This window comes from Sturnira hondurensis, unplaced genomic scaffold, assembly GCF_014824575.4.
Source record: "Sturnira hondurensis isolate 20B ecotype Veracruz unplaced genomic scaffold, ASM1482457v3 Scaffold0016663, whole genome shotgun sequence".
NCBI lineage: Eukaryota > Metazoa > Chordata > Mammalia > Chiroptera > Phyllostomidae > Sturnira > Sturnira hondurensis.
The window spans coordinates 13,856,318-13,868,040 of NW_028089294.1; the positions used below are offsets into that span (position 1 = coordinate 13,856,318).

General features: G+C 44.9%; 1 protein-coding gene across 5 annotated transcripts in view; it reads right to left on the minus strand.

The window, feature by feature from the left end:
* The window catches only part of CLIP4 (CAP-Gly domain containing linker protein family member 4), a 47,909-nt gene extending 36,707 nt beyond the window's left edge, over positions 1 to 11,202 (minus strand). The window contains exons 1-4 of one of the 5 annotated variants that reach the window (XM_037066652.1): positions 9,458 to 9,613; positions 6,645 to 6,671; positions 3,355 to 3,502; positions 516 to 655 (exon numbers count right to left, since the gene is read on the minus strand). In XM_037066652.1, coding sequence (XP_036922547.1) covers positions 516 to 655; positions 3,355 to 3,487 — 273 coding nt within the window. In that variant the 5' untranslated portion in view covers positions 3,488 to 3,502; positions 6,645 to 6,671; positions 9,458 to 9,613. Of the gene's footprint in view, positions 1 to 515; positions 656 to 3,354; positions 3,503 to 6,644; positions 6,672 to 9,457; positions 9,615 to 9,989; positions 10,038 to 10,956 lie in introns of those variants that run through there. The other 4 variants (XM_037066651.1, XM_037066653.1, XM_037066654.1 and 1 more) reach the window with 4 other exon arrangements.
* Positions 11,203 to 11,723: the final 521 nt, after the last annotated feature.

An 11,723-nucleotide genomic window follows, 5' to 3' on the forward strand; every position in this document is an offset into this window, starting at 1 on the left:
GTAAGCAAAATTTTCTTTCTAATGTTTGTAAATTTGAGAAAAAAATAAGCTCTCTCTTCTTACAATACAACAATAGGCTGGTCAAGGGGCCCAGTTACTCTTCCATGTCACCTTCAAAAAACCAAGTATTTTTTAAAATTACGTTTAAGCCTAGATCTTTAACAAACTACCCAAAAGTACAGGTAAAACATGATGATAACCAAATACTCTCAGGCAAGAATTTTTTAAAGTTTACAAAATTAATTTGTACGAGAAAGAAAATATGAAAAATGTCTGCCTTTAAAAAAAGTCTATAATGTCAGAATTCCAAGTGTAAGAAAGTGCGGAGCACGAGTGCATAAATGGAGAACGTGGAGCACTAACCAACTGCTCCGTGAAAAACCTGGAAATACAAAGAACACACATCGGACACTAATGCGTCCCCTTCGTCGCCATTTCCCCACTTCGACAGGGGAGAGAGTCCATGTCGTCAAGCAGCCTAACAAAGCAAAACTTAAGATGCAGTAATTCCTTACCTCATTTCCAATAATGTCGATGTTTTGCTGGACCTGAGGAACCCACTGTCTTAAAATGGCAAATAATTCTGATACAGACGTTTTGGGATCAAAGAGAATTTCCTGACATGATGTGTCATTAGGATCAAAGAAGGAAAACTCTGAAATAAAAAGGTGCAAATTAAATTTATTCAAAGTCGCAAATAAATATACTGAAAATAATACACAATAAGACCAGGGCTTAAATGGTACGAATATTTTTAGATGTGAAAAAAAAGTAGGTTTACCTTAAGCAATTCTCAAAAGCAAAGTCGAAATCGCCAAAAGTATGAGGTTTGCCTAAATTGTTGTGAGAATGAAATTTCGATTTATCACACCACAGTTTTCTTACAGATAAACCAAAAACAGAAGTTAACAAATCCTGATCTCAAACCCTGAATCTTCCAAAAATTACTTCTAAGTCCGAGAAAATATGTCAAGTTTTATCAATACTCTTGCCTCTAAAAACATAAAGACGTCATGAAGAGTAAGTGTGCAACCAAGTAAATGAATTTGGCACCTAAGTGACACTTACTTACAAAGACAGTTCTCAAAAAACACTGATCAATAAATGAAGTTGAAGAATAATACACAGTATCTATTTTTTACCTAAAATCACAAATACACAAAAAATACTGCATATTGTTTATAGACACTCACCTAAGTAGTAAAAGTACAATGTTGTGGTTGGGAATATTCTCACTAAACATAAGACCATAGTTGCCCCTGGGGAGCAAGGGGAATAGGATCAGAAAGGAAAAAATGGGGGGAAGTTCCACTTTAAAGTTTTATTTCGTTTAATAAAAAAAAACAAGAGCTAAAGGAAACATGACAAAATGCTAATATTTGTTCATTCTGATGGTGAATATGTGTGATATATATTTTTGCTATCACTGTTTTTTGCACTTGTAAATGATTTTCTATTTTTTAAAAAAATGAAATACAATGAGAAAAACCGATACACAGTAATAGTAAAAGTAACAAACATGCCAATAACTGTGCGAAGCTCATTTAAACAAAACTGAAGGGGCACGGGAACTTAAATGGAGAGACACGCATGATATTCCTGCATTGGAAGGTATCGATTTTCCTGAGAACATTATTCAAAATAACCTCAGTTCTAATCGAAACCTCACCAGGACTGCAGGAAGAGACAGACGAAATTATTCTGTCATGCACCTGTACCAGAGCCTTCCGAACGCCACTGTGAACGGGAGTCACCTCGGGCCCCTGTTACAATGCAGGCTCTAACCCAGCGTCTCGGGTGGGCCTTGCAGTGCATTCCTAACAAGCTCCCAGTGAGGCCAAGGCTACTAGACCGAGAACCACACTGTGAGCAGCAAAGATCTAGGAAATAAATGTAGGGGAAATAATCGCGAAGATTTGAACCAAGAAGAATGATGGTGGGTGGAGGTAGCCAATAAATACTGAAGCATGTAACAATGCTTTGGTAATTATATACTGAAGTAATGGCAAATAGCAGAATCATTTAAATAATAATGATAATAAGTTATACTTATTAAGTGCTTAATGGGTGCCAGGGACCGTTACATACAGGGTGGGGCAAAAGCAGGTTTACACTGTGAGTTGGTGAAACACAGAGTTTATTCTCGTTTTCTTATTTATTAATTACTTGGAAATTGAGAAGTTTCCACTCTACAACTGTAAACCTACTTTTGCCCCACCCTGTACGCTTTAGGTACATTATCTTATTTCATCCTCACAACAGCCCTATGAGGAAGGTATTATCATTAGTCTCATTTGAGAAAAAAAGAAAAAAGGGGAGAGAAAAAATAAGTAATATGCCCCAGATCACACAACCGGTAAATGGCTGAGTCAGGATTAAAGCCAGCCTGACCGATAAACTCAACTATCTGATAAAATATGGTCTTGGGGAAGCAAGTTTAAATAGATGAAAACTCAAACACTTCTAAGTTTAAGTTTCACAGAGGAGATTTAAATTTTTTTAAGGTTTTATTTATTTATCTTTAGAGGAGAAGGGAAAGAAAGAGGGAGAGAAATATCAATGTACAGTTGCCTCTCGTGTGTCCCTGCTGGGAACCGGCCAGCAACCCAGGCATGTGCCCTGACTGGGAATCGAACTGTGATTGTCTGGTTCACAGGCCCGTGCTCAATCCACTGAGCTACACCAGCCAGGGCTCACAGAGGAGATTTAAATGAACTGATTTAAGTACAAACCAATCTCATTCCACATTTCAGGTAAAGGTCTCGCCCTCTCTGCTTTCTCTCTAGGTTTTACCACTTCCTGTGGGTTCACACTGACCACTACAGTGCGGGATGGCTGAGACAGGGTCCACATTCGGCTGGCTTGTGGGCCGGAAGTTGTCATTACACCGTCACCTGAGTCCAGATCATGTCAGGGTGATTATTTAGGGTGTTGGTGAGAACTCGGGCCTTTCAGAGACAGCAAGGGCCCTTGGAGATGGCTGATTGACACTACTTTTAGGTCATTTTTTTTAGTATATGGCTTTTTACATAAGTCAGGATATTTACCCACAATAAATCCACCAGTAGCAGAAGAATTCGAGATGTCTCAGCACCACTGCATCCTTAAAATGAGATCCTCTAAATCCATCATAGTGCTTAAGGTGAACATTTTTACATAATAAAAATGCTGATAGAGGAAATAAAACATTTAGGCTATGAGGCAGAAAAGGCCATTGTATTTCTGAAAAACGAAAACTAGCAATGTTGTGGAAACCACAGCAAGCTGTTCCAAGACAAGCTCCGAGTGTGAGAAGGACGTAAGGCAGAAGTCAGGTTACAGTTCGCAGAAATTGCAGACAGCCGCCCCACATACCACAGTCTGAAGGCATCGGTGCCGCGGAGACAGAGAAGACCACGGAGGCGTCGGAGCCTGGAAACAGGAACGGGTACCTTCCGAGCAGACAGTTCTCTTCCAGTGGAAAATCTGGAAGGTCCTCTATGGTCATCTTCTAGAAAGCCACCTTGAGTGAGAAGGGGGAGAGACCATGGCTAGGATATCTGTGTGCGACAAAGTATGACTGCCCTCAGTCCCAAAAGACTGCATTCTTTTCATATCTAACTAGCTGACATTTTTAACTTCAACCTTCAAGAATCTCTTTTCAAGAGGAAGGGGCCAAAGGGCTCCTTACTGTTTCTAGAGTCAGCAGCACACATAATCTTTCTAGACAAAGCTCAGGAGCAATATCATCTCCCAGTAGGAGGTGAGAACAGTTGTAAATGCAGAGCTAATCTAAATCGATGCCGTTCTCTTTGCCCACAGTAGTAAACCCGAGCATATCAGCCCCTGTCAATGGGTCTTCAACGTCTCCTGGAAGCTGGCACAGGTTATTCCAGCTGCCCTCCCACAGCTCATGCCATGCACTCATCACATGAAAATAACCTAGTTTGGGGTATGCTCATTGATTCCTGACGTCCCGGAAAACTTCAGCAAAAATTAATCCCGTCACTGATATAAATCTAAGAGCTTGACGTGGTTCCACTTCTTAACAACCCGCAGGATCTGTTTATTCCATCCCAGCAGCAGATGGGAGGCCATGCCTTTTAAATCACATCACTCATGTCACCCCTTCTTCCCGGACAACAGGGGCACTTTAAACACCTCTGCTCAAACGCAGGCGGACGTGTCACCACGCCCATACATCAGAAATGATGGAGAAAGCAGAGAAAATGCTAGTAAAGCTGAACTATGAAGACAAAATCCTTTCCATTTCTTTTACATCACATCTTTAAAGTATGAAACGTTATGACTTGCTCTCTGTTTTTAAATATAGGCAGAGAACCATATTACAAAACCAAATGAAAAATAATTTCCGTTTATTTCAGTAGAAAAAAAGAGAACAAGTAAAAGTAGCTGAGAGCTTACTCTGGCAGACTTTGCCACACTGGGCATCACTCAATGTGCACTGTTACACTTGGTCAACCAAGCCCGCGTCTCGGTTAATCCCCTCTACCATCGCCACTTCTCCCAGGAAACAATCACCTCTCCGAGACAACTAGGTCCTTTCAGACTTGATTTACAGGCTTTCTGAATCCTAGCAGGAAGTAGACAAGGGTAAAAAACGTTCTTTTTTCTCATGAGGTTCATGTTTATATGGACACGGATATTGTTATATATTAAATACCATAATTCAGTGTTACTATGTTAAAGGTATTCAAGTTTTCGTGGATGCTAAAATTACTTGCCTCCCAATACTTCAACTCATTCTGACACTAACCTCACCACATAAATAGGAAAACAACAAGGAGCTGGCACCATACAGCTTGATCTCCCCTAAATACTATCAACTCCAAGAAGTACACCCCCACGGAGACAGCTCATCTTCAACACTGTAACTTCTCAGTGCAGAAGTAACTCAGGATTGCTATTTGGTGGCCTCTAGTTGTTTGGCAGTTAAGTTTGAACAAAATATCCTATGCAGAGTATGAAGCTACGTTTAAAGTCAAGGAAGAGAAGTAACATTGAATAAGTATGTAACCACTATTTGCACAAGGCACTACACTACTCTAGAGGTTTCCGGAAATGCGGAAATGAGTATTGTAAGCACAGACGGTCCGTGCTTACAATCAACTNAGGTCCTTTCAGACTTGATTTACAGGCTTTCTGAATCCTAGCAGGAAGTAGACAAGGGTAAAAAACGTTCTTTTTTCTCATGAGGTTCATGTTTATATGGACACGGATATTGTTATATATTAAATACCATAATTCAGTGTTACTATGTTAAAGGTATTCAAGTTTTTGTGGATGCTAAAATTACTTGCCACCCAATACTTCAACTCATTCTGACACTAACCTCACCACATAAATAGGAAAACAACAAGGAGCTGGCACCATACAGCTTGATCTCCCCTAAATACTATCGATTCCAAAAAGTACACCCCACGGAGACAGCTCACCTTCAACACTGTAACTTCTCAGTGCAGAAGTAACTCAGGATTGCTACTTGGTGGCCTCTAGATGTTTGGCAGTTAAGTTTGAACAAAATATCCTAGGCAGAGTATGAAGCTAGGTTTAAAGTCAAGGAAGAGAAGTAACATTGAATAAGTATGTAACCACTATTTGCACAAGGCACTACACTACTCTAGAGGTTTCCGGAAATGCGGGAATGAGTATTGTAAGCACAGACGGTCCGTGCTTACAATCAACTAGGGTGACTACAACAGCACTAATTACTATAGATGATGAAACAGAATGGGTTTTGCTGTAGAACATAAGGACAAGGACTACGTCCTGTGGCAGAATCAGAAGTGGTGCAGGGAAGAAGACATCCCTAGGATGAGTCTTGGAAGACGAGTAGTCAGAAAATTGGGGTAGAAATTTAAACAGGGAGCACTTTGAAGGAGCAATGGGCTAGAACGTGCATTGCACCCAAGAAAACAGTAAGAGGTACGGCTGTGACGGTTTCTGAGGGTTATACTCGGGAGCACTTCAAAAACCCGATCAAAGACCAAGCTGTCTAATTCCACAAGCGCTGAAAACCACTGATTGTTTGAGAGGGGAGTATCGGGCGATCCAGCTGTGATCTAGGGAGATTAACCTGATTACAATCACACTCTGAGACTCAGTCATGTTTTTTTATACTCAGAATTCTCCTGCAAAGTGATTAAGTGGTTATCTCTCTGAGACAGTGAAGAGGAGCCACCTTTGAAAAATCTTCCTTTCGAAGAGTAGGTTTTCCATTCAAAAATGTTTTTTAAAAGTGATCCCCAAAGCACCTTTCATTTCATTGCAGACTGTTGAGATTCTCAAAGAATGGTATCTTACACAACTACCACTGGCCACCAAGTTAGATTGGTGACTCACACACACTTAATAAATATTCAAGTCCTGCAGTCAAGGTGGAAAGATGATTCACTCAACAAAATGTAATCAACGCCATCATTTTACATATGAGCGAATTCAAGCCCGGAGAAACTCCAATATTACCTAACCAACATAGTGAAGATTCTTTGTATTTTGTCCTCAGTCCCATTTCCTTTCCTTCATTAAAAACTCAACATTCTACCTTTTGTCCCACCAAAGAAAATTACACACCTCTACAAAATTTTGTATAGTCTTAGAATCCTTTTCTAAAAGCAATTTCTAGATGCAAAGATCCATGATACCTGGGGATACTGGTCAAGCTCAGATGCCTAAAACAAAAAGAAACAAACTGAATTGGATGCACACTTGTATTTGAAATTCTACTACGGTTATCTGGTGATAACAGATTATACTAAATAAACCTATAATTTTTTTTAAAAGTTGGCCCTAATTAACTCTATATATAACATGCAATGAGTAGACTCAAATTCCCAAAGCTCTGTTTTGTATAGGAATCCCATCCTACTCCATCACCCCAAATCAGCTCTGAGCAAAAGCATATGGTAACATGGCTATAGTATCTCATGATTTCTCAAGGACTCCTGGGCTGTGCCCTAGCACAGAGTGGCAGTGAGCGGAGAAGCCCACTCACTTCTTCCGAGCAGTTGAAGGCTGTTAGGGCCTCACTGAGGAGCCTTGCTGAGTCCAGGAGGTGCCCTCAGATTTTTTTTTTGGAAGATGGTTTAAGGGCAGCACCCTTGAGCTGTTCAACTAACAGTAAACCCAAGCTGTGTCCACACAAGTTGGAGTCATGGGACCCTTTGACTCAACTTCATACAGCATTTTCTTATGAGTCTTCAAGGGAGTCCAGCCCTGGCCAGAGTGGCTCAGTTGGTTAGAGCATCGTCCCATAGACTGAGAAGTTGTGGGTTGAGTGTTCAAACCCCAGTCAGGGCGCACCTGAGAAGGCGACTGATTGATATTTCTCACATCAATGATTCACTCATATTCATATTCATTCTCTCCCCTCCCCCCCAACTCCCTAAAAACAATGAAAAACATCCTTGGGTGAAGATTAAAAAAAGAAAGATTCCAAAAAAGGTAACCCAACCAATATAAGCATTTAAAATAGATCTCCAACATTCCATTTACAGGAAGTTGGTTCGGGCGCTAGGCAGAGATTCGCAGTGTTTGATACTTAGTTCGGTCTAGGTCTTAGAGAGAATATAAAAGATACCTGCCCTCCGGAAGTTCATTTACTCATTCGACAAACACTAATCAAGTGTTTCTTACTAAATCCTAGGCTGGGGTTAGCAAAGGCAAAGAAAACAGGTAAGCCCTTGGCCTCCTATCAATAGATTCCAGCCTAGTTTAGGATTCCAACAGGAAAGCTGGAATTCCTTGTACTAACTGCTGGATTCAAGAGGCCAGGCAAGACTTCCTGAGGGACCAATAACTAAAGCTGCAGGGCCCAAGCAGGGAGCTTCCAGCTACATGTGGTGACATAAGTCAAATTAAAAATCCAGTTCCTCCATCACTCTAGCTCCGTCCAAGCGCTCAGAGCCATGTGGGAAGTCCTATCGAACACTACCACAAGAGAACGGCGCTGCTCCAGGTCCAGGGGAGAAAACAACATACAGGTGCCTGAAACAACAAGAAGCCAATAAAGGCTAATAAATGGAGCAAGCCTATAACGGCACGGTTAAAATTGTACATAACGAATAAGGGAACAGTAAGCCTAAAAGTAACCAGATGTTTGTACGTTTAAACTGGGAGAGTTAAGTTGACTCTGTAACATGAAGATCACTAGCATGTTTCAAAAAACTGGATTATTATAATCTACATAAGACACCATCAAATATTACTTTTTATTAAGGCCTTGCTGGTGGGAACTATGCCTGGTGACACGAAACGTCTGAAAGAAACCCCACATTTATTATTGTGCCAAATCGTCTACAAAACATAGACAAACATTTCCATGACTTTTCAAGACTGAATCTTACAGCTCAGGGAGTCCATATTGAATGAAAGCATGAAAGATGCGTATTTATGTTAGCATAAAAAATAAGATAGAACCAGGAAGGTTTGCGGCATAAAAACGCAGAAAGCTAAACTTCTGCCGCTTTCCATTCTCTCCTTTCCTCCACAGTCACTGCGCGTCCTGCACCATGTGACCTGCCATTTAAACGACTTACTTTAAATTGTGCAGGAGATTCTTAAATGGCAAATGTCAACGTGAAAGTGAAGTACTTACAGTTAAAGGGTTCGGGGGATGTTTCTACGAAGAGGGTTGAAAGATATCAAAGGCACGATTGCTACTATGATATTGCTACAATATGAACCACACAACCTGTCTGGGAGCACAGCGCAAGTTAATATCCCATGAGAGTATCATTCTCTGACACATATCAAAACACTCTCTCAAACGAAGTTTCAACCCAAATTGCCTTACAGTCTCTGAATGAATGAACAACGTGACATCTAATTTAAAAGAAAGCTGATTTATAAACCCATCAATCTAACCCACAAGGATAATAGGGTCTAACCCCTATCTCCGTTTAGGACAGGTCTCAGCAAAAGGTTTCTCCAAACTTCAAATTCCCACAACTTAGAATTAAGGAATCTCTGGTTAGCAAAAGACTGGAAGCAAAGTCATTTGGTTTAATTTTGAAATTCCACTGGCAAAAGGTTTCTTAATTGAATAAGCAACGGGAGATCTGAAGAGGCCCGGTTCGAGAACCAGACGGCGGGCTGAGCACAGCACGCAGCACACCAGCGTGCGCGGGGCGGGGCACCGGTCGGGCGCCAGGGCGCTCAAGGTTGGAGCTGAGGGGCTCCCGCCGCAGCCGCCGGTTCTGGCCAGTCCCACGCACTGTGCGGGCCTCTCATCCTAAAGTTAAACCGTCAGTGGGGAATGGAAACGGGAATCCACATCCCCTCCGGTGGGCCGCGCCACCCCTGAGAGGCCTCAGGGAGCCGGCGACACTGGCACCCAACGGAGGCGGCCGCCAGGTTCCTGGAGCCCCCAGCGCCTCCCGCCCGGAACCGCCAACGGCCCCACGGGCACCCGCGCCCCCGCCCACCTGGCCTGGAGCCCCGCGCGCTCCCGCCCCACCTGCTAGGGTCTTCTCGGGGCGGCAGGCTGGGAATGCGGGGAGGCGAGAGCCGAGAGGCGCGCTCCTGCGCCCGGAGCCTGTCTCCGGTGGCCACCGCGGAGCCTCCTGCGGCGCCGCTCCCGACCTCCACCGGCCCCTCCCGCCCGCCGCCTCCGCGCGCCGGAGCCGGGTCCCACGCGGGGTCTGCGCGCGCGCAGTGCAGGCACCTCAGCCGCGCCCGCGCGCAGGCCTCGTCCCCGGCGCGCGCGCCAGAGGCGGGTGATGCAGGCGGGGGCGCGCCTGCACTAGCTGGCCTCTGACCCGAGCCCCCATCCCCTCAACAGACAGAAGGCTGAGCTTTGAGGTTAGGACCTGGGGCGGGGGAGAGTTTCATGGGTTCATCTTGCGTGGAGGTGGCGCTGCTGCGACTTTTCCACCGCATCCCGAGGTGGGCTCTCAGAGGAACCCCGCCTGGCCCAGGGCAGAGAACGCGGGAAGCACCCGAGGCCCGCTGTACAGACACTCTCCAGCCCTTAGCTCAAGGAATCTGACCTGCATCCGGAGCCCCGGAAGCACTCTTGCCACCTTCTTCAAGGCAGGGGACCTTGTGTTACCCATTCGTGGCTCCCCAGTGTCTAGCCCCGAGCGCAGCCCAGCGCAGATCCATCAATTAACCTGTTTGCAGGTCATGCTCTAAAAAGCCTATAGTTAATGTGTACCCAAAGTTGAATAATTACACCCAAGTGCGTCAGTGTAGAGGCAGAAGCAAGCAGTCATCCCAGAAGTTTGTTCCCTGCTGTTTTGCACCCCTCTCGCCTGCCTCTCTCCTGGTCCCCTTGGACAACCCCCAAGAACCGGAAAGTGCTGAAACTGTGACAGCTCCCAGAGCTGAAGGCTGACATCCCGGTGGTTCTCCATCATCCAGTGGAAGGAAAGGCGTCACTTGGCAATGAGTCCCCACAATGAAGACACTGAATGAGTCCATTGCTTCCCCAGGACTGAGGTTTTGACGCTGAGTCAGCAGTGTGACACCCTAACAACTCTGTGGCCCTTCCGTTCTGCCTCCGGTGTACAAACTCCTACCGGCTACCCCACGTTCACCGCTCAGAGCCTGGCAGACCCGAGGCTGAATGAATGTCAAACAATGTCTCTGCAAGAGCAGAGGTAATGTTAGGGGCACACCAGAGCACCGCGGATTCTAGAAAAGGCTAACCTGCCCACTCCTGTCTCTTGAGTCTCCCTTACAACATCTTCCCCGCAAAGGGTCACAGCTGGACGGCTCCAGTCACCAGGAACGCACTTCTCTGGGAAGCAGCCATTTGCTCTTTGGCCTCCTCGAAAAAGTCCTCCTACCTTGGAGCTGACACGTCCAGCCCCCTGCATCCCCTCTCCTCACTGTGTTCTGTTTCTGCCCCAGGGGACTTCCAAATCGGGTCTGACTCCAGCCCAGGGTTCTCAGCACAGGCATTCTCTGTCCCTCAGGCTGCCCTTCGCATGACATGGTTCAGACCCCACTCACCGGCATGTTGAGGGACGCGGGGTGGAGCCTCTCAGCTTGCCTAGAGCTCAGGAAGGGGCCTGCTGTCCCGTTGAGTGCAGAGAGGAAGCTGCCACCACTTTCTGCACGCTATACTCCTATCCGCGTGGCTCAAAGTATCGAAATAGTTGTTTGCAGCAGTCACATCACGTTGTTGCTTGGGGTGGGGCGTACTGTCAACTAAAACTATAGCGCTTGCGCAACGTGTAAACACCATGACCATCCCATAGCCCCTGGTCAGCTGCCAGTTTCTCTGCCCCTGCAGGTTTAGCATCTTCCTGCTCTTTCAAGGATGATGTGGCAGATGCTTCCTTCTTGGGTTGCGGGGGCGGGGCTCCACCTCCCTCTCCCAGCTCTCTTCACAGCCGGGTCTTGTCTGACCCCGCCCACCTCTTAACTGATAAAAAGAGGGCAGGCAATCTACCCTTGGTTGGCTTTAAGCCACCATCAATGTTGTCTACTGTCAGTGAGCCACAGAAACTTATAAAGATCTGTGGGCAACAGAAGGTGCTATTGGTGACGTTTTTAAAGGTATACAGCTCACTTTTACAGCTGCTTTAGATCATTCCCCTGAGATACCACTTTTAGTAAATGACAGGGTGTGGCTAGCTGAGTTGTTCTTAATGATGGTAAAAATCTCTGTTAGAATCAGCCAGGCCACTGTCTTTTTCTCCTACACCTGAACACCACACACAGGCAAATTCCCAGGATACCAAACCATTAGAGAGAATCTCCCCTTCACTTCATTG